The 23,040-nt window shown below is 46.6% G+C and overlaps 9 protein-coding genes across 9 annotated transcripts; 7 read left to right on the forward strand and 2 right to left on the reverse strand.

Moving 5' to 3' along the window:
• Nucleotides 1-109: 109 nt before the first annotated feature.
• EYB26_000073 (uncharacterized protein) lies at nucleotides 110-1,610 on the forward strand (the record flags this gene model as incomplete). The annotated part of the gene is made up of 3 exons (XM_054259390.1): nucleotides 110-500; nucleotides 551-1,003; nucleotides 1,060-1,610. The coding sequence occupies 3 exons, from the start codon at nucleotides 110-112 to the stop codon at nucleotides 1,608-1,610; spliced, it is 1,395 nt and encodes a 464-aa protein (XP_054115365.1).
• A 3,477-nt stretch (nucleotides 1,611-5,087) lies between these two features.
• EYB26_000074 (uncharacterized protein) lies at nucleotides 5,088-5,458 on the forward strand (the record flags this gene model as incomplete). The annotated part of the gene is made up of 2 exons (XM_054259391.1): nucleotides 5,088-5,290; nucleotides 5,341-5,458. 2 exons carry the CDS (start codon nucleotides 5,088-5,090, stop codon nucleotides 5,456-5,458), a joined length of 321 nt encoding a protein of 106 aa, XP_054115366.1.
• A 498-nt stretch (nucleotides 5,459-5,956) lies between these two features.
• On the forward strand, nucleotides 5,957-7,136 carry EYB26_000075 (uncharacterized protein; the record flags this gene model as incomplete). The annotated part of the gene is made up of 4 exons (XM_054259392.1): nucleotides 5,957-6,144; nucleotides 6,194-6,483; nucleotides 6,537-6,748; nucleotides 6,798-7,136. The coding sequence occupies 4 exons, from the start codon at nucleotides 5,957-5,959 to the stop codon at nucleotides 7,134-7,136; spliced, it is 1,029 nt and encodes a 342-aa protein (XP_054115367.1).
• Nucleotides 7,137-10,090: 2,954 nt separating this feature from the next.
• Nucleotides 10,091-11,596, forward strand: EYB26_000076 (uncharacterized protein; the record flags this gene model as incomplete). The annotated part of the gene is made up of 2 exons (XM_054259393.1): nucleotides 10,091-10,201; nucleotides 10,265-11,596. The coding sequence occupies 2 exons, from the start codon at nucleotides 10,091-10,093 to the stop codon at nucleotides 11,594-11,596; spliced, it is 1,443 nt and encodes a 480-aa protein (XP_054115368.1).
• Nucleotides 11,597-12,400: 804 nt separating this feature from the next.
• EYB26_000077 (uncharacterized protein) lies at nucleotides 12,401-14,555 on the forward strand (the record flags this gene model as incomplete). Its single annotated transcript, XM_054259394.1, has 3 exons — nucleotides 12,401-12,836; nucleotides 12,892-13,054; nucleotides 13,109-14,555. The coding sequence occupies 3 exons, from the start codon at nucleotides 12,401-12,403 to the stop codon at nucleotides 14,553-14,555; spliced, it is 2,046 nt and encodes a 681-aa protein (XP_054115369.1).
• A 1,337-nt stretch (nucleotides 14,556-15,892) lies between these two features.
• Nucleotides 15,893-16,543, forward strand: EYB26_000078 (uncharacterized protein; the record flags this gene model as incomplete). Its single annotated transcript, XM_054259395.1, has 1 exon — nucleotides 15,893-16,543. The coding sequence occupies one exon, from the start codon at nucleotides 15,893-15,895 to the stop codon at nucleotides 16,541-16,543; it is 651 nt and encodes a 216-aa protein (XP_054115370.1).
• Nucleotides 16,544-18,089: 1,546 nt separating this feature from the next.
• EYB26_000079 (uncharacterized protein) lies at nucleotides 18,090-19,142 on the reverse strand (the record flags this gene model as incomplete). Its single annotated transcript, XM_054259396.1, has 2 exons — nucleotides 18,090-19,082; nucleotides 19,134-19,142. 2 exons carry the CDS (start codon nucleotides 19,140-19,142, stop codon nucleotides 18,090-18,092), a joined length of 1,002 nt encoding a protein of 333 aa, XP_054115371.1.
• Nucleotides 19,143-20,418: 1,276 nt separating this feature from the next.
• Nucleotides 20,419-21,683, forward strand: EYB26_000080 (uncharacterized protein; the record flags this gene model as incomplete). Its single annotated transcript, XM_054259397.1, has 3 exons — nucleotides 20,419-20,982; nucleotides 21,036-21,477; nucleotides 21,544-21,683. The coding sequence occupies 3 exons, from the start codon at nucleotides 20,419-20,421 to the stop codon at nucleotides 21,681-21,683; spliced, it is 1,146 nt and encodes a 381-aa protein (XP_054115372.1).
• A 516-nt stretch (nucleotides 21,684-22,199) lies between these two features.
• Nucleotides 22,200-22,554, reverse strand: EYB26_000081 (uncharacterized protein; the record flags this gene model as incomplete). The annotated part of the gene is made up of 2 exons (XM_054259398.1): nucleotides 22,200-22,344; nucleotides 22,403-22,554. The coding sequence occupies 2 exons, from the start codon at nucleotides 22,552-22,554 to the stop codon at nucleotides 22,200-22,202; spliced, it is 297 nt and encodes a 98-aa protein (XP_054115373.1).
• Nucleotides 22,555-23,040: the final 486 nt, after the last annotated feature.

A 23,040-nucleotide genomic window follows, 5' to 3' on the forward strand; every position in this document is an offset into this window, starting at 1 on the left:
CGGTTGCACCGCCAGATGGATATATAAACGGTCACACCACGCAGTCTGAAGCACAAAATCGATCAAGAAGCTGATCTGTTCTGCTACAAACCCCTTATAAAATACAACCATGGCTGTCACCTTGAAAAATATCAAATTCTACAATCCCCATTCTCTCCCTACACGGCCGTCAAAACGCACGTCTCCTAATCACAATCACACTTCAATCCCTCGTTCTGCATCAAAGAGCACTGATCCTACCCCGAACCATTCAACAGTCCCCTTCTCTCCGTTCTCACAACCAGCATTACCTCACCCCTTACCTCCCCGACCACCAGCAATCTTTCCCTCCAGTCATCACACAGCATCTGTGACTCCCTATGTACCATCTAGCATATCGCATACACCTGATCCTCACCCCGTGTACAAGAATGATTTCGATCAAGCGTCGGATGAGTTCTTGTCTTCTAAAAATGGCAAGAAAGAGGATGAGAATTCCTCCAGTCTTCTTCCTACACAAGGTAAATCTTACAGTCAGGAGGATGAAATGTTCTTAACTTACGTGAGGTAGATCATGGAAATGGGAATCATTCTCATACCGCTTTGCCTGATCCAGAGATCTTGGCCCAAACTACAGCCAGCTTGCAATCATCCAGCTGGTCTCTGCCGAAACCCGTGGAATCGCCAGTAGAAGCGAAGCCTACGCATCCAAAGCCACGTGATGAGTCGCAGCCACGGGAACAGCCCAACGATCTCGCTTGCATAACCTCTATGGAGACATCGCCAACATTCTGTACCTCTGAACCGCATACATCGGCACCTCACGAACCCAACCATGATTCGACGCATACGGCTATACAAGGCTCCGCACGGGATTCATGCGTACCCAATCAAGAACGCTCGGAGACTTCTGGAACAAGTTCAGCCCCAATTCATAGCCCCGAAAGAGAAGTCCATCAGCACACTTGTCTTATCCGCCCACTCCGCTGGTTGTGGTCCCAGATCTGTCACGTTCTGTTTTATTGTGCGCAACGCCTAGTCAGCAGAACTCCAAGCGTTCGCAGTACTCCGGGGTGATAGTCGGAGATCCTCACGAATCGGACTCGGCTCCTTCTGACGACGAGAATGATGCAGACTATCTGGATCACTCCGAGACAGACGCCAGCGAAAGCTTACACCCATCTAAGCGTCGTCGTAGAAGACCATGCGACGCTTCGTCGGCTTCTCAAGGAGCGCCTAAAAAGTTATCATCGGAGTCCCCGCTCGCTGGTCAACCCGAGTCACTACCCGAAAACTCGAGTCCGGAAAGCGAATCAATTCCTATCCAGGGTTTCCTCCGATTACGAACTAAGGGAACCGAAGTCATCTACTCTTTGGAGTTCTCGCAGACGCACTTTTCGTCATTTTTTGCAGACAACCAGATGAAATCTCCTCGACCACATTCACGGACAGCCTATCCCACGACGAAGAACCCATATTCGCCTGAGGAGGATGCATTCATCATTGACTTGAAGGCTCGAAATCTTAGCTGGGACGAGATCGAAGATCAATTTGCAGAACGATTTTTATACCGGAAAAAGTCATCGCTACAGGTACGCTATTCTACGAAATTGAAGCACTTGAAAAAATAAATCCGAAAAAGACGAGTCAAGAGCTGTGAGTAGCCACCGTTCCGTCCTGTTCCGGACATGGCCTGAGCAGTTAGACCCAGAATCGAATCATCAAAGCAAAAATTTTTATCTGGATTGTTACCTGCCGGCGGGCAAGCCAAATGCCAAATATCACACCGATTTATTGACAGAGAATTTGGAGATGACACTGACATTCAGACAAGTTGCCGCCTAATAGCAACTTTACTTATGCACTGATTGCTACGAACAATCACCGCTTCGTTCCTCTGAACCGGTGAGGTAGATTGAAATGAGTTTAAGTAGATTCATTCATCAGCAGATCAAGACAGCCAGATCTGGACGGTTAATCCTTGCATGTGGGATGAGAGTCTAGCTAGATTGTTTAGAATATATCGTTTCGACGCAAATGAAGCCGTCTGCGTTTTGAGAGCAATGCAGCGGCCTTTATCTGGAAGGTTGGTTGTTGTATTTCGAAAGCAAGCAAGCAAGCGCCCGGGGCATTGATGGCACATCGATTTCTCGCGTTATTATTGGCCAAAAATAACTTATCCCGTAGGCGGGTAATTTCGATACCGTCCTTCACCGCCTGATACCTAGACCCACCTGATACCTGATTTTGCTCCAAATCGCGAAAAATCACGGAGAATTCTAACCGCGTCAAATCAATCAATATGGGTCAATATGAGCTCGCACTTGAAGCGTTACGCTCCTTGAAGCCAGGAGAAAAGCTCAATATCAGTTTGGTAGCAAGAACATATGGTGTTGACCCTTCAAATCTGTCAAAGCGTTTTCGCGGGGTTACAGGCTCAAAAGAAGCACAATACAACAACCAACGATTACTGAGCAAGGAGCAATCGAGAGCGCTTATAAAATGGATAAATCAACTCACCGAGCGCGGCCTGCCACCTACAAATTCCATGTTGGAGAACTTTGCAAGAGAGATCTCTGGTAAAGAGCCTGGCAAAAACTGGGCCTCACGCTGGCTCAAGGCTCATTCGGATAAGGTTATTTCTCGCTATTCTAAAGGCCTCGATTCGGATAGAAAGAAGGCAGATTCAGCATACAAATATACATTATATTTTGAGCTTATTGGCCAGAAAATCGAGCAATATAATCTTACGCCAGATCAAATTTATGATATGGATGAGAAAGGCTTTATGCTTGGTGTAAGCACCAAAGAGCGAAGAATCTTTACCCGGCGCAAATATGAGCAAGGAGGATATAAGCAACACCTACAGGATGGAAACCGGGAATGGATAACTACAATTGGCTGTATTTGTGCCAATGGAACTGCTATATCGCCTGCTCTTATCTATATGGCCAAATCAGGCGATTTACAGGATTCATGGCTTCAAGACTTTGATCCTAACCAACACCGCTGCCATTTTACAGCCTCAGAGTCAGGATGGACCAATAATGAGGTTGGATTCGCCTGGTTAGTCAATGTTTTTGATAAAGAGACCAAATCCCAAGCAAGCCGGGGATGGCGGCTCTTGATTCTCGATGGCCATGGATCCCACGTCACAATGAAGTTTATTAACTACTGTGATTCGAATCGAATTCTATTGGCAATTTTCCCAGCTCATTCAACACATACTTTACAGCCTCTTGATGTCGCTATTTTCTCACCTCTTTCTACGGCTTATACGGAGCAATTGAGGCGCTTTATAAATGATTGCCAGGGCTTCACCCGGCTTACAAAACGGGACTTTTTTAGGCTTTTTTGGGCGAGTTGGGAGGCTACTTTTACAAGCGAGAATATACTCTCAGCATTCAAGCATACTGGTTTATATCCCTTCAATCCGGATCTTGTCATACAAAACTTTACCAAGAAAATTGAGAGCCGGCCCTCATCTAGCGATTCTACAACTTCAATTATCCCCGCTGAGGATTGAAGACGGCTTAGGAAGCTTATGAAAAGCATTGTTGAGGATATATATGATCAAAAAGCGATACAGCTCAAGGATACAATGCTCCATCTTTCTACGGAGAATATTCTACTTAAAACTGAAAATGAAGGCCTAAAAAGAGCTCTTATTCATGCAAAGTAGCGCCCAACCAAAGGAAAGCTTTTATTATTCGATATTCCTACAGAAAATGAGGGTGGAGCACTTTTTATGAGCCCGTCAAAGGTGCAGCAAGCGCGGGATAATATACTTAAAAAGGATGAGCAAGCCACGCAGGAGCAGGCTCGTAAAGATGATAAAAAGCTTCAACAACAACTTACAAGGCAAGCCAAAGAGCAAGAAAAGGCTGAGAGAGCTCAAATCCGGCAAGAAAAGCGAGAACAGCGCCTGCAAGAGGCTACGGAAAAACAACGCCTCAAGGACGAGCAAGAACTTGCTAAGTTAGCTCATTTACAGCTTCAAAATGATGTTCTAGCAACTCCAAGCGCTCCAAAAAGGGTAACTAAGCAAGTTTCCAAGCAAGTAAAGCCAAAAGCGCAGCCTCAGGCTCATACAGAGGATAATGGGGTGGTTTTTACTACAAATCGTAGGGGCCGCACGATCCGGCCCCCTGCGCGTTTTCGGGACTAATTTTTATGCTTATTCGATTTCTTATATTTCATTTAGTGCTACAACAAAAATTTATTATATTTTATTATCACATGGTGCTGTAAAGCTTCAAAATATTTTGTATGATAACTCATCAAAATCAGGCATCAGGTGGTTCTAGGTATCAGGCGGTGAAGGACGGTAAGCGACAACCAATCCATCAAATTTGGTTGCTTCTTACTGACACCTGCTTTCAAGAGGGTACTGCTACTAGAATAGATTGGCTTTAAGAACAATGATGTCTAAAAGATCCAAGGTTCGCGACATGCAATGAGTTAGCGCCGCCCGTGATGATTCACCGGATAGGAATTCGCGCTTCCGGTCACCTTCCTACGATACTGTAGGCTGGATCAGCCAAGTGATTGCTTAGGCAACAAGCTCCCCTACATCTGTTGACAGGGATGATGCAAGAGGAGGGAACTAAAGCAGCTCGATTGGCTAGCATCTCAAGCGCCTCCTGCAACATACATTACCTGACTCTCACTAGCATTTTCCAAACAATGCCTAAGCTGCCTTCCTGCCCTATAGGACAAACCGTGCCACCAGCCTAGAGACTTATGCGAGGCTCATCTATGGAGAGGAGAATGGAACATATAGTTTCCGCCTTCATTCATTGACCCCACCTCTACTTTGCCAATCATAGATTATATCGACCATGATACTCCAGGCACGCACATAAATGATATCGATTTGATTTACAATGCTAAGACAGACAATGTACGGGCTCCCGCGTTTAATTAGCAGACCTTTGTCCAAGATCAGGAGAACCTACCGACTTACGAACGCTGAGCTATAAATACAGCGCTCTATCCAGGTAAGTAAATTAATCAACCATTCCAAATTTCTTTCTTCCATCAGCCTAACAGCAAAAGCCTGCTACAGTCCTGACCTTCCTAGGCCACAATCTTCCTTTTGTGTAGAAATGTCCTTCAATAAGATCCTCGCTAAGAAGGTTGTCGGAACTGCCCTGAAGGACGGCGTTAATGTAACGTTATCAGTGGCGACCAAGACAAGCCATTGGGAGCGACCCGAGTTCGTCGTCGACACGGTCGGAGATGTTCTCAAAAAATCGGTTGCAAGTTGGACGGAACGCCTTCCAGCCGATACGAAAGAGATTTGCTCCAGGTGAGATTTGAATATTATAGCAAAAGTCAAAGTCTGATTCGCAGCGTTAGGGAAAGCGAACATACAAGCGATTCCGACCCTCGATCCCACCTCACTGTTGTATGCTTCAACTCGCAAGGCGAAGGCACTACTAGGCATGTCCCAGTGCCCAAAGAACAGAAGTCTTGAAATGGTTTCTAAGCCAAATAGTGGCAGTCTGCATGTCCTCCAGGAGAGAGGGCGGGAATACTGTATATGGCGGAAATAGATGTGATTTTAGCCTGATGTTAAATCTTTTAATGGACTGGATTTACGTGGCGAAGATTTTTAAGGGCGTATGTGCATTTCTTTGGTCTAAGCTGAGGAGTGCCGGAAGGGAGAGTATAATCATCATCAGGTAGATGGTTTATTGCCAGTTGAAACTCTCAGTAAGACACCACAGGACCAGTTAACATCTTCATATCGAGTGGTGCGTAATAGGTAAGTTTGGGATGGGACACCTCTTAGGTGAGATGGATTATGTAGAACTGAGATCACATGATTCCGGAACGTTCACATCGTTACAAACAATTACCAAGAAACCCCACTAAGGGCAACTCCTTTTTGGTGCAAATTGGTATTTGGTTGACCGTTTTGTTACCATTCTAGTTCCAACAGTAGGGGGGTTTTGCACGTGACAATCTTGGCATGTTGGCATTTGCAGGTTTATCCCGCTCTCCTCCTCCGAACATCTCACAGTCTTCCCAGTCACTGATATCTATTAGTCGCCCTGCCCTGAACCTTATGTCACTTCTCAAAGTTGGTCAGACCCTTCGAGGTAATTTGGGAAAATATGTCATCAGGAAACAGATTCAAGAGACGGTTTGGTTCGCAGAGTACGTCACTTAAGACTTGTGCCTAGAACTATACTGATTTTCGTTATAGAAATCTTCGCAGAGAAACAGTTGTAGTCAAAGGAGTTCAAGGCCACCCCCGCATTGAAAACGAGAGAGACGTTTTGCGAAGATTCCAGCCTTCAACAACTCACTTAAGACCACTACTAGATGAGATTCAAGATCCTGCCGTGCCACCCATCATCGTGCTGAGGCACCTTGATGATCACCTGCTAAATTCCTCGATCAAGAAAAGTCTCAACCGAAAGGAACTAAAATTTGTCGCAAGGTGTATACTAGAAGCATTGAGTGTACTTCATAAAGAAGGATATGTGCACACGGGCAAGTGGCTTCCAATATTCCCCCAACGTTCTGCTAATAGGTTTCATCTTTAGATGTAAAGCTTGACAATATCTTCGTTAATTACCAGAATAGCGATAACAGGTTCTCCGAGGTCCAGCTCGGAGATCTTGGTGGCTGTTATTCCGTCGACAGTGAGTTTGCTAAGAGGGGTACGCCTGTAGGGGCGGCTATGTGGTCGAGTCCCGAAGTGATTATGGAGACGCCTTGGAACACGGCAACAGATATTTGGTCCTTTGGGGCGGTGGTAGGTTCGTAATACCTTCAACGAGGAAGACGCCTAACACTTGTTCTAGTTGATCAGCCTTATATACGGTGGCGACTTCAACCTCTTCCGGCCCCGCACAGTTCCTTATGGCCATGAAGAATACAACCTAGAGGTTTTAAAGCAGCAGTTCCGCTATTTTGGCCCCTTTCCAGCGAAGTACGAAGAGATTGCGGGCCCCGAAACTGTCACAGCAATTTTATACCTGATGCATGAGATTCCTCAGTCGCAAACGACTCCCTTTTCCCGGACAACAGAGCGTGAAGTATCTCTGAATGATAAAGAATTCATTTCAAAGATAATGAAGCTGGATTGGAGGGATAGGCCGACAGCACAGGAACTCTTGGACGATAGATGGTTTCAAGACTAGCGAAAAAGGTTTGTTGTCGATTTAGCCTCCTCAATCCTCCTTCGACCTGTCAAAAGACAGAAACGTCATCCAAGGCTACGCACCTTTTCCACCTTTTTCTAAATAACAACCTGTGTGGACAAAATATATTTTCTACATGTGATTCAGGAAGGCGGTGTATTGTACTTGCTGCAGAACATGTGCAGTATCGTTTATTGGTCTTCCGTATGTGGTCAGCCTACCTCAAGCGGCTACCCGTGCCAACCCGCACCACCCCCCTCCTGGTGTTGGTGCTCACGGTCCAAAACGTAATATTTTCCAAAACAACATTTTTACCCATATCGCCAACAAGATGCCAAAAAAGACCCCCAAAAAAGATCCGGAAACGTACAAAAAAGAGGAAGATGCAATTAAAAATGCCTACCAATCATATATTCAAAATAAAAATCAAAAAATCACCGTGTTGGCGCGAGAATTTGACGCGCCTTATCGCCGCTTGCTTGCGCAAATTCATGGTCAAACTTCGTATCAAGATCGCCCACCAACGAATTCACTATTAACAGATGCCGAAGAACGCGCTGTAAAAGCATGGATTGAGCAGCTTGATATTATAGGCACCCCTCCTACAAATCGAATGATTACAGGATGCGCAGATGCCATTCTTGCACGAGCAAATCCGCACCGTACGGTTGGCCCAAATTGGGTGTACGGCTTTCTCAAGCGACTACCGGATGGCTACGAACGAGTTGAGCAAACACCAATTGACCCTAAGCGGCTTAATGCTCAGGATCTTGGAGTCTTACAAACCTGGTTTGACCGTCTTAAGATTCAACTTGATACTAAGAAGATTACATATACAAATATTTGGAACTTTGACGAGACTGGGTTCCGGGTTGGACAAGGAAAAAAGGAGACTGTTGTCACACGATTTGGCAAATCTCGTACGAGAATTGCAAGTGCTTCTTCACGAGAATCTCTTCCACTTATTGAGTGTGTAAGTGCTGCTGGAAAAGTGATTCCTCCACTTATTATTCTTGCAGCAAAGAATCACTTAGAGGAATGGTATCAACATCTCGAAAAAGAGGATTATTTGGTTGCATTCTCCAAAGCCGGTTACTCTAATAGTGAGCTCATTTTCGAATGGATTCATCATTTCGCAATTGAAACGAAGAAATACGCCGGAAGTAGTTGGCGACTACTTTTTATGGATAATTTTGATGCTCATATTACATACGAACTATATGAGTTTTGTATAAGCAAAAAAATCCTTGTTTATACATTTCCGCCAAATACAACTCATATTCTACAGCCATTAGATGGTGTGCCTTTTCAGAATTATAAGCATTTCCATGGCGTTGAGGTCAATAATCAAGCACGCGCTGGAGGCGTGGTTTTTGATAAATATGACTTTTTATTCAATTTACCAAAAGTCCGCGAGCAAACCTTTACTAAGAAGATTATACGATCTGGATTCCGGGATCGAGGTATCTATCCATATAATCCAGATATTGTCTTTGAAAAGATTGGCGCTCAACAGATCCTTGATGCATACAGAATTGGCCGGCACGTCAAAAGGATTGAGAAAGATTTGGATGAGATTAAGGAGCAAATAAAGGATATTAGTCCTAATCTTGAGCGCCGTGTTCGACGTATCATGAAGAGCAGTATCATCAATGCTCATCTACAGGCGCAAAACAAGACTCATATCAATCAACTATTGGATCTCAATCGGCGCAAAGCTAAGGCCAAATCGCGACGCCAGATATTGAATGTAGGAGGTGTTCTTTCCGTACGAGATGCTGATAAGCGTATTGACGCGCGGAGAGCTGAGGAAATCAAAAAAAAGTGGCGGATTGAGGAACGGGCTCGGAAACGGCGGATCAGACAGGCAAAAGAGACCGCTTCACGAATTGCCCAAAATAATGATATGTGTGCTATTATTGATGCTCAAATCAGTGGGTGGAACCAGCCGGACGAGAATCCCTTTTTTTATCTAGATACGAATCCTAGTTCTGCGTAGAAATGTCATTTTTTGGTGTTTTTGGGTAAAAATGTTGTTTTGGAAAATATTACGTTTTGGACCGTGAGCACCAACACCAGGAGGGGTGGTGCGGGTTGGCACGGGTATATTTAAACATGTCAATAATCATAACCAAATTTAGAATCTATTTCTGAGAAACTGAAGTGGGATTGCTTGGTTCACTTGAACCTTCCTGGGTAACTGAATTAACCTAAGTTAACTAGTTAGTTAACTAATAATCTGAATGACTAACTTAGTTATAATTGGCAGTATGTAGTTAGTTAATCCTTATGACATCCGAAACTAGTTAGTTAATTAAGTACGAATGGTAGTAAAAATACAAGGAGCCTAATACCAATACGATCGTGAGACTGTCATTCCACCGTGGGGCATGATGATGTTGACCTTGGTAGCATCTCGTCTTCTGTTTTGCTCAGTTCATGATTTGTTTATTTCTGTCGTCTGAAAAGCGTGTTCTTCTCGATTCTGCTCTTTTCCTCCTACTTCTTTAATTAATCTACTTGATCATTCGTTGGTTCTTCCAATAGTCTAGGCTACAACAACATCTGACAGGAACTAGTCAGCTTTGGTCCACTTTGAATGGCAGTGGATGCCTTCGCCACGATTCTTCGAATTCGTGTCGCTGTGCCTGACTAGTTGTGTGCCTTTGCCGGGTTATTTATTATAGACGCAGTCCGCAGTCACAGTTAAATAAAAGCGGTTGTGAGTTTATTTATTTCGATACTATTCTTTTTGCTTTATCAACTTCATTGTACGGTATTGACTGCCTCGGTTGCACAGTATCAACTTCAATCTCCCGCTTCTTACAGTCAGATGAGAAATAGATCTACTCGCGAATGAATGACACCAAGCACGTTTCGATATCATCGCTACAAGTCTCAGGACTTTGTCCGCGGGCCGGTTATAGTATATGTAGGCTGGCTACGCCTCAGTTATGGAGAACCCTAACAGTCAGGGAGGAAATTACTGGGGAACATTGATCAACTCTGACAAGAGCCCGACTCCTCTGCTCGAGGAACTCTGTATCGGGTTGGCGCAGTTGATGGTAGGCCTGACGACATCGATCTATCACGTTAGTATGCTCAAGCTGATAGAGACCAAATTTTAGATTAAACACGACGCCGGCAATGGATCAACTGATCTCACTCCAGATAAGCTCGCTCGATTTTATCGCGAAGTAGGCGGGAATTACGATACCCTCTTTCTGGAGACAAAAGGATCTGCACTGTCGTTCATTTACCAATCACTCGGGTGTTTCCATACCCTGCAGCCAACGACGAACCCATTCGAACCACCTTCAATACCTGCTTTATTACCAACAGGATTCGTTCGATGGCAGGTTATCAACCTTTTGCTATGTCCAGATGAGCATACGCAATACTTACAAGAAGCCGTCAGTCGTTGGGATGTGCCAAATCCAAGTGGTGGCACGTTTCCCAAAGTCATTCCTCGCGAAGCCTTTCCGCAAGCTCCAGACAAAGATATGGTGGAGTGGCACGAAACCGTGAGCCAAAGACTTCAGCAGGAACATGAAGACCAGCACTCATCCCGCCGAAATCCACCTGTTGACTTTGTTCGTTATTATTCCGCCGCAACTGACGCACGCAAGTATCGCCATCCTTTTTATGAACGAACCCATCGCTTCCAAGACGGTAGCCCAGCACCAACGTCGCGGAATTTCAGCGACACTGCAGACGAAACTCGTCACCATCGAAGACGTTATAGCCCCGAAGGGAGGGATTATCGCGCCCGGATGTTTGGAAACGGTTCGAATATTCGATCTGATTCTCGGACAAGTTCTCGAAATCCCTCACCGACACAAACAGCCTCGCCGGCATCGGCGGCTCGAGTTCCGCTACGATCGAAAACGACAAGCGCTCGTAACCGGGATTTTGCCTCGGAGCGACTGCCTTCATCTCACAAACATCGACCGATGAACTCGTCCGACTCTTCGAATAATGATGACGGTCTTCTTCCACGGCGGCGACACGGGTCGATAGATGATCGCCGACATGGACGTTCTGCTCATTTGTCACCAGCTCGTCCATCAAGACCGCCGCGGCGTCACTCGCATGACGCGACTTCGCCCATGACAGAGGATTCGGACGCATCGCCAGATAAATCCCGAAGCTCACATCGATATCATCGCTATGCAGCTCCGCGGACAAAGTTTCACGAGGATATGTTTGACGACACGCCTCGTCCAGGACGAAAAGCTGATCAGCCACTACCATACGAGATTAACCCAAATATGCCGAATATACCGCGCGTACAAGTCAAGTACGATGGATCGCCGACCGAGAATCGTGCATCGAAATCTGGCCGCGGATCAAGCGGTTCTGATCGGACACGTTCGTCGAGTAATGGTAGCGGTGGTGAGGCCGGCCGGAAGAGACATATTAGCCCGCATCGTGCTGGAAGAAAAATTTGCCATTCATGATTAAGTCACTCAACTGAGCCAACTCTGATTTGACTTTTGAACAGCCTCTCACTCACTCGGTATCTCGACCAGATATCGCGTATCTCTGGATCGTTATCTTGGATAACTCCACTCAACTCCATCTATTCACGAAATGACCCTTTGTATTTTTTTTATTGCATGATTTGTTTTGAGCGCGTCGATTTTCTGTAAATATGCATCTACCACTCCGGTCTGAATAAAATGAAGATGAAATCTGAAACGATGAAGGTGTTTTTAAAATCCTTGGAGAAAATGAACTCCATGTTGACAATACCAAGCTGTGGGTCACTTAACTACCTAGGGCCCTAGCCACTCCCCGCTTTCCCTGCCGCTGCAAAATCCGACGATAAGAACCTGACTCTCCCAAGCTTCCTCTTTCCTATTTCCTACTTTCTTGCTTTTTGCTTTTTGAATATTTTCGCCTTCTCGTTCTGAATCGGTTTCAAATAATCATCCTCTCCGAGTACTACTGCTGCACTGCAACCTCGCATACATCTGCAGTGCTCTTGGTCTAGCTTCCAGACTGCACACAGCTCTCCCCAATCACATCGCGAAACGTCTAGAGCTCCGCGATATAGGCAGCACATAGGCAGAAGCTACTCAATCACATCATCATAGCCAAGGTTACTGTCATTTACTTGAATGATAGTTACTATAGGCACTGATAATTCATTATGATTGTATAAATCACTGTCTTTCTTTCTCTAAGTCTGGATTTTGCAGACAAAAAAGACACCATTTTAGATCTGTCTTGTTCCACGAGTCCCTTGAGCAACATACGCCATGTCTTTAGGCCGTGTTTCATATCTAGAGTCTTGGGAGCATCAGCCGCCGCCATTTATTCGACGACCTAGTTTCGGCGACGGCGCAGCATCTGGAGATGAAGAGTCCATCAATCGGCATTCTCGTACACAGAGTCCTGACCCACACTTTTTTCCTTCTTCGTTACCGTCGAGTTTTCCCAGCAGGGCTGTGCGTCACAGATTGAGCTTCAATCCCGTTGCTGGGAGGGGCTGGGCTCATAGTTCTGCAACCGAGCCGGATGAGGAGCAGAGGCCGTTGTTCAAGTCTGATATTAGCCCAGACTTGACTATTAGAGACGCCGGACCGGCGAGACTTGCAGAAGAAGGAATTGCAGCTGAGGATGTCTTTCAGGATCCAAAGTGGGATATTGCGGAGACAATACCGGCGTTTGAAGTGAACAGCGGGAAAAGAATACGTAGGTCATATATATTTTCTTTGTGGTGGAAGTTGGTGCTAACTATGTGATACAGTCCAGGTGATTGTAGCAGTCACTTATTGCTTACTTGCCGCTGGTCCAGTCTTTGGTTTCGCAGCTATCAAACCGGTATTTATACGAGAGGGTGTGTATCGAAATCGCTGTACCAGTGAGGAACTGGAACATGGGTTTGGGTTGTGTTATGGGCAAGAGACTCGGTAAGCATAATCAGCCTGGTTTACCTGTCCGACCGTGGAGGCTAATTTGAGTAGGTTGAATTTGATGTTCACCATCGCGGCAGTTGCTACAAACATTTGCGCCTTGCCCGTTGGCACGTTGCTCGACACTTATGGCCCTAGAATTAGCGGTATCGTAGGCAGCGTCCTCATAGCGATCGGTGCTATTCTTTTAGCAATTGCCTCCAAGATTCCATTCGATGCCTATATCACCGGGTATCTTTTTCTCGCGTTGGGCGGTCCTTTCGTGTTCATCTCATCGTTCCAGCTATCGAATGCCTTTCCTTCTCGTGCCGGACTTATTCTATCGCTTCTGACTGGCGCATTCGATGCGTCCAGCGCTCTGTTTCTTATCTTTCGGATCATCAACGAGAAAACAGAGGGCGTTTTTACCGTTCAGAGGTTCTTTACCATCTATCTGATCGTACCGGTTTTCATTCTACTTGCTGAGTTGTTTGTCATGCCAGGCACTTCTTACAAAACTGCGGGAGAACTTGTTCTCCAAGCAGAACAGGTTATGGTTGCGGAAGCCAACGATACCGTCGACGAATCGCTACCGGAACCTGACGAGGCCGAAAGGCAACGTGAAAGTCGCCGCGCTGAACGACATGACATCGTGAATAACATACAAGGCCTTCTTGAGGGTTCTAACAACCGAAAGATTGATGACGTTATTTTCCACCAAAGCGCTCCGGAGGCTGCTAACTATCAATCCAATCAATCTATTCAAACACCCAACACACAATCTCCAGAATCCAGCCACAACAAACACAGGTCAGGGGGTGTCTGGGGCGCTATGCATGGAGCGTCCGCTTTGCAGCAAATCCGCAGTCCCTGGTTTATCCTGATTACGGTTTTCACGGTGTTGCAAATGCTTCGGATCAATTATTTTGTCGCTACGGTCCGTTCCCAGTACGATTATCTTCTTGGTTCGCCAGAGCTAGCGCGGCAGCTAAACGAGTTCTTTGATCTGGCTCTCCCAGTAGGAGGGCTCATCGCCATCCCGTTCATTGGCACGGTTCTTGACAATGCAAGCACTGCGATGGTTCTCTTCGCGTTAGTTACCACATCCACGATTATTGGAATTCTTGGTTGTATTCCCGGAAGTATTGGGTTCGGATATGCCAATGTCATCCTGTTCGTAGCATATCGACCATTCTATTACACCGCAGTCTCGGACTATGTAGCGAAAGTGTTTGGATTCCAGACATTTGGCAAAGTATACGGACTCGTGATTGCTCTAGCCGGTATCTGTAACTTTCTGCAGACGGGTCTCGATGCATTGACGTTCAAGGTCTTCGATCGCAATCCGACGCCAGCCAATATGGTGTTAACCGTTTTGGTTGCTGTTGTCGGCTTCTTCCTCGTCACTTATGTTTCTTCCAAGGCTCGCGCTTTGTCCCATTCGCAGAATGATATGGCCGGTGAAGAGCAGGCGTTGGTATCAGAGGCGCAGAATGGAGGTTCGTATGGGACGGTTTGATTCGGGTCAGTGGTTCTGCTTTGTGTCTTACATTCTGTATACCGGCGTATTATAGCCATATAGTAGCCATCTCATTACTTCTAATGTCCCTTGATGCCATACTCATATAATGGTGTGTGACATCCTCTTGGTTCCGGCTGGTGTATTGGGTGCCTGGTCGTCTCCCGGGCTGACCCCTCCTTCCATCCCAACTGTGATCTCCTTCTGTATTGTTCGTCTGATGTAGTTTCATCCAGTTGTAATTCGGAGTATCGTCGTCTCGTAGAGCCGTTTGTCACGACTGACGCGGTGATGCTGTAACGCACTCTGAGCAGAGGTCGGATCGTAGGAAGTTTTCCACACCTGTAAGCAAACTAAAATAAGATTCATATCGAAGTTAGCAAGTTCCTATCCCAATTGAGTTATAGCGGTCCTTCCTCTGGCTCTGGATGGTAGTCACGATACCAGTGGTAGGTGCGTCCTTGGTGGAGTGGTATTGCCCAGATGAGCCTCCTCCCAACCCAACGTAGGTGGGTCGTTTAAGCAGCTTTTCTATCATTACCAGATGAGTTCCGTAGTTTCCTCTTGATATCTATTAAATTAAAGCCGTACTTCACGCTGCATAGCTGGTGATGCTCGCTCATACTGTGGCCATCGCACCTTCAGCACACCAAACCACGACATCTGCACTGAGGTATCTACGTTCACTAATCTGGTCCTTTCGGGTATTAGTCTGTTCATCTCGATGAGCAAATTAATTTTCTAGTTGCAGACAATGCTTTACGAGGTTTATATGCCTCCCTGGAGGCTTCCAAAGCCGGATTTCCTGCCTTTACTGCCTCTGAGGTGCCTTTCAGCGATTCATGACCTCCTTTCCACTCTACACATCGAATACGGGAGAGATCCTGGTATCATTAGATTCCTCTCGTCAAACTGCATAAGCTACAGCACTGTCTGGCTCTCGGCAGCCCCTCCGATACCCATAATCTGCCATCTTTCTCCCATCCCGCCCATTTCGCGCACCTCCCAATCTCCGATTCTGCCGTTCTCCCAACCTGCCAAATTCGGAAGGAGCGCTCCCCTCGCACCCGGCGCACGCCAATCAGAGCATCGGATTCTCTGAATGGCCTCAGTTCCTGCCTCTCGAACACTCTCAATTCTCATCCTACCGCCTTCTGAAGCATATCTATCTCCCGCCCCCGTTCCTCTTCTCCTTTCCTTTCTTCTCTTTCTCTCCTCACAGCTCCGCTGCCTGCTTTGTTCGTTTGGTTCGCTCGCGATTCCTTACTGCTTAGTTCCCGTGCCTTCTGGTCCCCCACTGCATGCTTCCATTGACTATATCTGTTTACAGTGTAGTCATGGATTCTATTTGTTCCCCCCCTTCTTCTCCTTTCCTTACGTCTCCCGTTCCGGACCGGTCGTCCTCTCCTTTTCTTCTGGTACCGATACCAGAACGTCCTTCTTTTGTTTCACCCTCCCCTGACCGGTCCTCTTCTCTCTTTCTCCTGGAACCGATCGGCTCGCCGACGCTTCCCCCCACTCCTGTGGTGATTCGGAGACAGGTGGTGCCTTGGCCCACGCTTATCCCACCACCTCCTTCCGGCCCTCTGCGGCAGCGGCCTTTGTGTCCAATCTCTCGGTTGCCTGTACCAGTCACCCGTCAGACTCAACCCACACGCATTGTCACTCCCGCACAGCCTGCACTGGTGTCGCAGTCTTTGATCGACCGTCGACGAGCTCGCCAACAGCGCGAACGCCCTTGGGCTTCCGCTCCTCGTTCGACTCGTGTCAAGCTCACCTCTGCACTGACCCGGCCCAACGCCTCTCCTTCAGCCGTCGTACGAGCGGCATCGCAAGAACCTCTTCAAGGCGCTGACAACTCTCGGAGTGAAGGCTCCACCCAGGCACCTCGGAAGAAGGTCTCCTTTGCCGAGGTTAGGACCGTGAAGGTTGTCTCTCGCTGGATTAGTGACGTCCCTGCCGATTATTCGGAGTGGCGCCATAATTGATTCAAAGTCATCCGACCTACCGACGTTCTTTCGACTTTTGAGACAGGAGTCCTGTTCCCCCATTGTACTAGCCGTTGAGATCTATGACCGTCCGTGATCCGATCTTGTCCAACGCCGACGACCCCTCGCAAGGGCATGCAGACGACACGGGTTTGCACTCGTCGTACGTCGGGCTGTTACTTCGTTGTTAGCTTAGCTTCCAACCAACGGTGACAAGACCCCCATTCCTTGAGTTTGGGTATCCGGACCATATCATCTTACGGCCACAGGCAATACGACATTCGTTTATAGATGCACCAGCTCCTGACCGGCCGATGGTCGATGGTTTTCCGTCTTAGCCCCGCCCCCTTTCAGCTTTCAGCTTTGAGCCTTCAGTCATTCGTTCTTTTGCACCAATATGTGTGTTCGCCAAAGACCTGGGATAGGTCTAGGGAGGGCTGACCAGCTCGTGATCTCAGCTTTCTATGGTGCACACCTTACCGATGATTTCATTTCTGACTCGTCGAGGGGACCTGGTGAGGCACCGGCGTTTTTCGAATACTAAGACGTACGTATTTCCCTAGACAAGGAACAGAATTGCTAACCGTTTTTCTCACCGGGCGTCATCGCCCCCTTTTTAGATGGCCTGTACACCGCCGACACCGACTTCGATTACGCCCGCTGACTGCACCGTGCTGCGAGTCATAAACCCCTACGCATTTGCCTCCTGACTGATATCCTTCGTCTGTATCGACGTTTTGACATATTGACATCAATCGTAACGTGGCTACCGTGGCTTGTGGCCATCTCGTTCATATCTTCAGTGACTTGCAATGCGTGTTGGTGGTCAATTGACCAAAAAAACGGTATGTAATATTCCCCCTTTCCGAGTATCTGATTGATATGCTCTGAGACTAACTTCATGTTCTTTCCTATATCGTGTTACCTTTGTTTTGATGTCGATGTCGTGTTTGCTTGTCTTATCTCATCACATATATAGATACATGTGGATGTTCTTTTGTCTCCAACTGTTCATGCCTCCTCGTGATCCACTTGCATCTGCAAGTGGCTTCCCTATCAGACAAGTCATCATGATCCCGATCATTAAAGAGCTCTGATGCTGATCGCTTGTCTTCATCTGTTCCACCACTCATCTCGTATACCGAGATGTTTGGGTTACGCTTGATAAGACATATTATCATGTGCAACATAGCTTTGAGAAAAGTATGCGTTGTAATGAAGAATGTTTGGAGGTTGGGCGACGTTGGGAGAGAGTTTGTCGAAACAAAGGGGTTGACATGATAGCCTAACTTGATTGGGGGAATTAGGGCTAATCGCTTTTCTAGGCAACGAAGCGTCCATCTGATATTTTGAATGAAATGAAACTTGTTCATTCTTCAACGACGAGGATTGAAGATTGATGAGGTCCCTGCGGGCCAAGTCAGTTTGAATTGACTAAATAATGAACAAGTTGTGAGAGTTGCATGAGACGAATATACCAAACATCTTTATGTTTTCAGTATCACTTTATAGATATCCACTATGTAGATATCGACTAATGATGGTGTTACTCATCCAGAGGAAGAATCTCCGGAATAGGTCCAGCTGGCACAATCAACCCCTCCCCATCAACACCCTCCTTCCTCCCCAATGCCTGCAAATAATTAATCTTATACAAATGTAAATAACTCGTCTTCTTAAACACTCCTCCTCTCGTTCGCTCTGATTCATCCCAATACAATAACCTCAACCACCGATGAATACGCGGATAATCATGTCGAATCATTTTGATATTACACTTGAAGACGTGATGATACGCCGGATCAAAACGGATTATCGTCGTGTATAAGCGTATATCTGCTTCAGTGATGTACTCGCCGAATAAGTATGGTTGATGTTTGGGGTCGGCGAGATGCTGCTCGACTCGGTCCAGTGCTTCGAAGAGAGGGTACACATTCGCATCATACGCTTCCTGCGTGGTCGCAAAGCCGGTTTTGTAGACTCCGTTGTTAATCTTGTGATAGGCCAATTCGTTCATTTCATTTATTTCGGTGCGCAGATGGGCTGGGTAGAGGCCTCCGCCTGGTTTGTTCTCTTCTCGCAAGTCGGCGGGGAGAAGGTCGTCGAATTCGGTGTAGAGCATGCGGATGATTTCGCTACTCTCGTTGTTGACAATAGTTTCTTTCTTTTTATCCCATATAAAGGGAACGGTGTATCGTCCGGAATAGTTTGGGTTTGCTTTGAAATATAATTCGGAGAGGTATTTGAAGCCGTGAAGGGGATCTTTTTCGGCGGCGCCGTCTACACCGGTAAAGTACCATCCGTCAGGGCCAAGGTCGTTGCCGACGACGACTTGCTGGATGATATCCTCGAGACCTTTGAGGGAGCGCACAATGTTAGCGCGATGCGCCCAGGGACAAACGTAGTTGAGGTATAGGACGTAGCGGTTTGGTTCAGCGGGGAATTCGGCATCTGGAGATCGGGAAATAGAGGAGCGGAATGCGGAGTCGCTGCGCCGGAAGTGGCCGTCTTTGTCGGCATGTTTGTATATTGCTGGTTTCTGTGAGACTGTTAGTTTGGTTGGTCAATTGGAGGGTGGGGAGGTGTGTACGTCTGCCATGGTGTTGGGTCTTGATGTTAGTCTCGGGAAGTCAAGAGTGTTTGACTGTTTCCTTGCCCCAGAAGCACATCAGAGGAAAAGATCTAGATATGTTGGATCAGCCCGGATTTCCGATTTGTCAGGATCATTGTATTCGAATCATGGGTAAAGCACGAATTCCGTGGTCTTAGAAACTATACTTAGTTAACTAGTTATGGGATGAGACGAGGCGCATGACGTAAGCCGGTGTGATTGCTAAGCATGTATAATCAGAACCTTATTTTTTGAATAGCTTTGGAAAGGTCGAGGGATTGTGGGCTGACATTTTGTTATTCAAACTTAGGATCTGGTGAGCGTAGGTATTGCAGTTTGATCAATGATATCTGACGGTTGACCAGAAAAGGAGGTGTCCTGTAAGTGCTCAGCAATGTCAGTGTGGATACAAACCGCCAGGTAAAGCGATCCGGTGATTCCTGGGCTTCAAAATATGCCTAGGTCCGGATTGTTCTCGCCGTACTTATGTAGCAGCACAATCATTTTTTGACGCCTCGATTGTTGTTGATTGATCGTTGTGTCTCTCAACTTCCTGAGAACACTGAGGTTTGGGTTCCATTGTCCAGGTTGGAACCTCCATGTGACTGGTCCTATTGTCGAACGCAATTAATAGTCTTGAAATGAGTAAATCCAGGTCATTCGGACATTGATATAGTCAGCCTGATGCATGTTAATGTTGACGACCATTGAAGAATCAATCCAGCACAGGACTAACCCTATCTTATTGACCATGTCGGCATGTTCTTCTCCATCCTCCGTGCCTATTGCTATCCCTTTTTTCCGATTAAAGCATTTATCTAACAAGCTGACAAATCCCGGTCAAACTAGAAACCGAATGAATAAGTTAAAGAACAGGGCGACGATGCTATTCAAAGATCGAAGATGAGATCCTCATCCGCGCTTCTTGTTCTGATTGGCTGGTGTTGGGCGCGGCAGATTGGGGCATACTGCGCTTCGATCTGTGATTGGCTAGAATTTCGATTTTAAGTGGTTTCTTTTCTTTAATACTCGTTCCTGGAGACTGGAATGATAGTACGATCAAAGTAAGTTATGAGTTGGATTTGTAATGCAAGATGTTATTCGGACGAATTTCGACCACGTTGTGATAAGTGTCTTGGTCTAGGAGGTATAAAATCAGCTTCCTTCCCCTTTAGTATATTAGGGGTAATACGCAATCACTAATCTGACGCATCTACCTAGGAGCAGCAAGAATATATCGTCTATATTAATGGCTACTGCAAACATGAAGACCATACTTATCCTCGGAGGATCCTTTACCGGCGTCGGTACTGCCCACCGAATCCTCAAACAAGCCTCCAAAACCGGACCGGCCGTCAAGATTATTCTTGTGTCCCCCAATACCCATCTCTACTGGAACATCGCCGCTCCTCGAGCTCTCTTACCAGGACAATTTACAGACGACAAGGTCTTCCAGTCCATTGCCGAAGGATTCAAACAGTATCCAAAGGATCAGTTTGAGCATGTTATCGGGTTTGCGAGCAGTCTTGATGTAGCCAATCGGAAAGTGGAAGTTTCTGTCGATGCCGAGGGGACAAAATCAGTGACTACAGTCAGATTTGACTTTTTGATTATTGGCACAGGATCCAGAAGCAAAGAGTTTGGTGAAGATGTCAAGGCGCCATTCAAAGGGTTGGGTTCAACGGAGGCGACAAAGAATGCCCTGCATGAGTTTCAGGAATTGGTGAAGAATGCGAAAACGATCGTTGTTGCTGGTGCTGGTCCGACTGGTGTTGAGACTGCTGGTGAATTAGGTTATGAGTATGGAAAGAACAAGAACATTATTCTAGTAAGCCTCTTTCTTTCTGACTAGGATGAGGGCGTTCTGGTTGACTCGAATAGGTCACGAGTGGCAAGACCGTGCTCGAAACCGCCATATCTAGCGTATCCAAAACAGCACTGGGCATGCTTCGAGATTTGAATGTCGACGTCAAACTGCAAACCAAAGTCGATCGGACGAACCGCGAAGGAGCAAATCAATTCGAAATATCCCTTTCTGACGGAAGCAAACTATCCGCCGATCTTTACATACCCACATCAGGCATTGTTCCCAACTCGTCATACATACCTGACAAATACCTCAATGCAAATGGCTTCGTCAAGGTGGACGAATACCTCCAGGTGAAGGGTCTCGAGGACCAGCACGTCTGGGCTATTGGGGATGTCTCTGACCTTGAGTCACCGCAGTTGATGGTCGCGGATAGGCAGTCTGGCCATTTGACGAAGAATATAGGTTTTATCTTGGACAATAAGGCTGCCCTTCCGTACAAGGAAGGTATGCGTGGTAAGTTCAGCGATCCAGAAAATTGAATTCTCGTGAATTTCGGTGTTAATGATGCCTTTGATATAGGTATGGGATGCCAGATTGGCAAAAAGGCCGGCACAGGACATCTGGGTTGGGTCAAATTGCCAAGTTTTATGGTTTCATTTTTGAGGAAGAACTTGTTTGTTGAGAGGCTGGCATCGACGGTGGATGGTTCTGCGTATTGACGTCGTATTTTTCTCTGACACCTTTGCTGTCGAAAGTCGTCATTTGATATAGTTACAAGTGCCACCCTAATGACCAGTTGATTAGCTCAGTAATTCGGAGAGGCATCCTGTTGAATCTCCTAACAGGGAAAAAAATTGGCCGGGTTGAGGCTGTAGAAGCCCTAAACCCTGAATTCCGTTGCTGACTTCAACTTGTTCTGTGGCTTTTGTCTCCCCATCCCAATGTGGAGTCGCAATTCGTAGCACAAATGATTTGGCAAGACATCATTGGCTTGTGCTAAGTTTTTCGTTTCATGCAGTGTAATGTGCTAGTTAAGTGTCGACGTACGTGGAATCGTGGATAAGAGCTTCAATGCGCGATGTCCCCATAAAAATCGGGGTCTAAGCGTCAGGTTCGGAGACGAGTCGATTTTTCACTCTGACTCGTCGCCCATACCCCAAGTACGCACTCCATAAATATGGAGCGGATATATACTGTGATTGTCTCTCTCCATGGACTATCGATAAGCAGTTGGATCATACATTCTGCTGGACCGTTAATGTGTAGGGGATTGGTCCTGTTCGGAGTTCTTCGCGCGGAAGGTTAGGATCGATCCCGGCAATTGGATCTCGTGTTAAGTTGACTAGCATCATAGCATGCACTAGACTATTGTTTACTAGCCTGATAGCATCCGTTATTGAGATGTTATTGGTCAATTGGCAGTGAACGAACCACTAACATGGTAACATCTCGTCGATCGGACTCGATCCCACATTCCACTCCCGAGCAGATCTGTTCCAGTAGACTGAAAAAGACCGGAAAAAGCGATGCAATCAACAGAATAGCGCATTCGTCGATCCCTGACTGCGATGACTTTGCGTGGAACTGCATACTATGTCGTGTAGTGCGTGATTGGTGTCAATAATAGAAAGCCAAAATAACCACGGAGTGCTAGGAAAGTCAATTACACTTCCATCCACGCACTTTCTTTCTGCCCTCCGCCTTCCAGGCATCTCATATCCCGATCCTCGGACCGCAAAATGGCGCGGCACACGTAATTCCGCACCAGCCACAATCGGACCACACCGGTGGCTGGGCAGCTAGACCCGAAGCAGTCAAGCCGCTGCTTTCATAGTGGTGCCTAATTTAGCAAGCAATGCGACTGATTGGCCTGTTCCGGCACCGAACAGGAAATGGGGTCGCCGCTAGTCCTCCTTCAGCGTGTGGACGACCCGTGGAGGCACTAGAGGCCAGAGCTATCAACCACGGGCTTCCCTGCTGGGGTCTAGCCTCGATCGTCTCCAATACTACGTAGTATGTATGCTCCGTACATCGATTATGTCTGGCATCCATTCAATTTACTTGAAATTAGTACCA

The sequence above is a fragment of the Talaromyces marneffei genome, chromosome 1 (genome assembly GCF_009556855.1).
Source record: "Talaromyces marneffei chromosome 1, complete sequence".
Taxonomy (NCBI): domain Eukaryota; kingdom Fungi; phylum Ascomycota; class Eurotiomycetes; order Eurotiales; family Trichocomaceae; genus Talaromyces; species Talaromyces marneffei.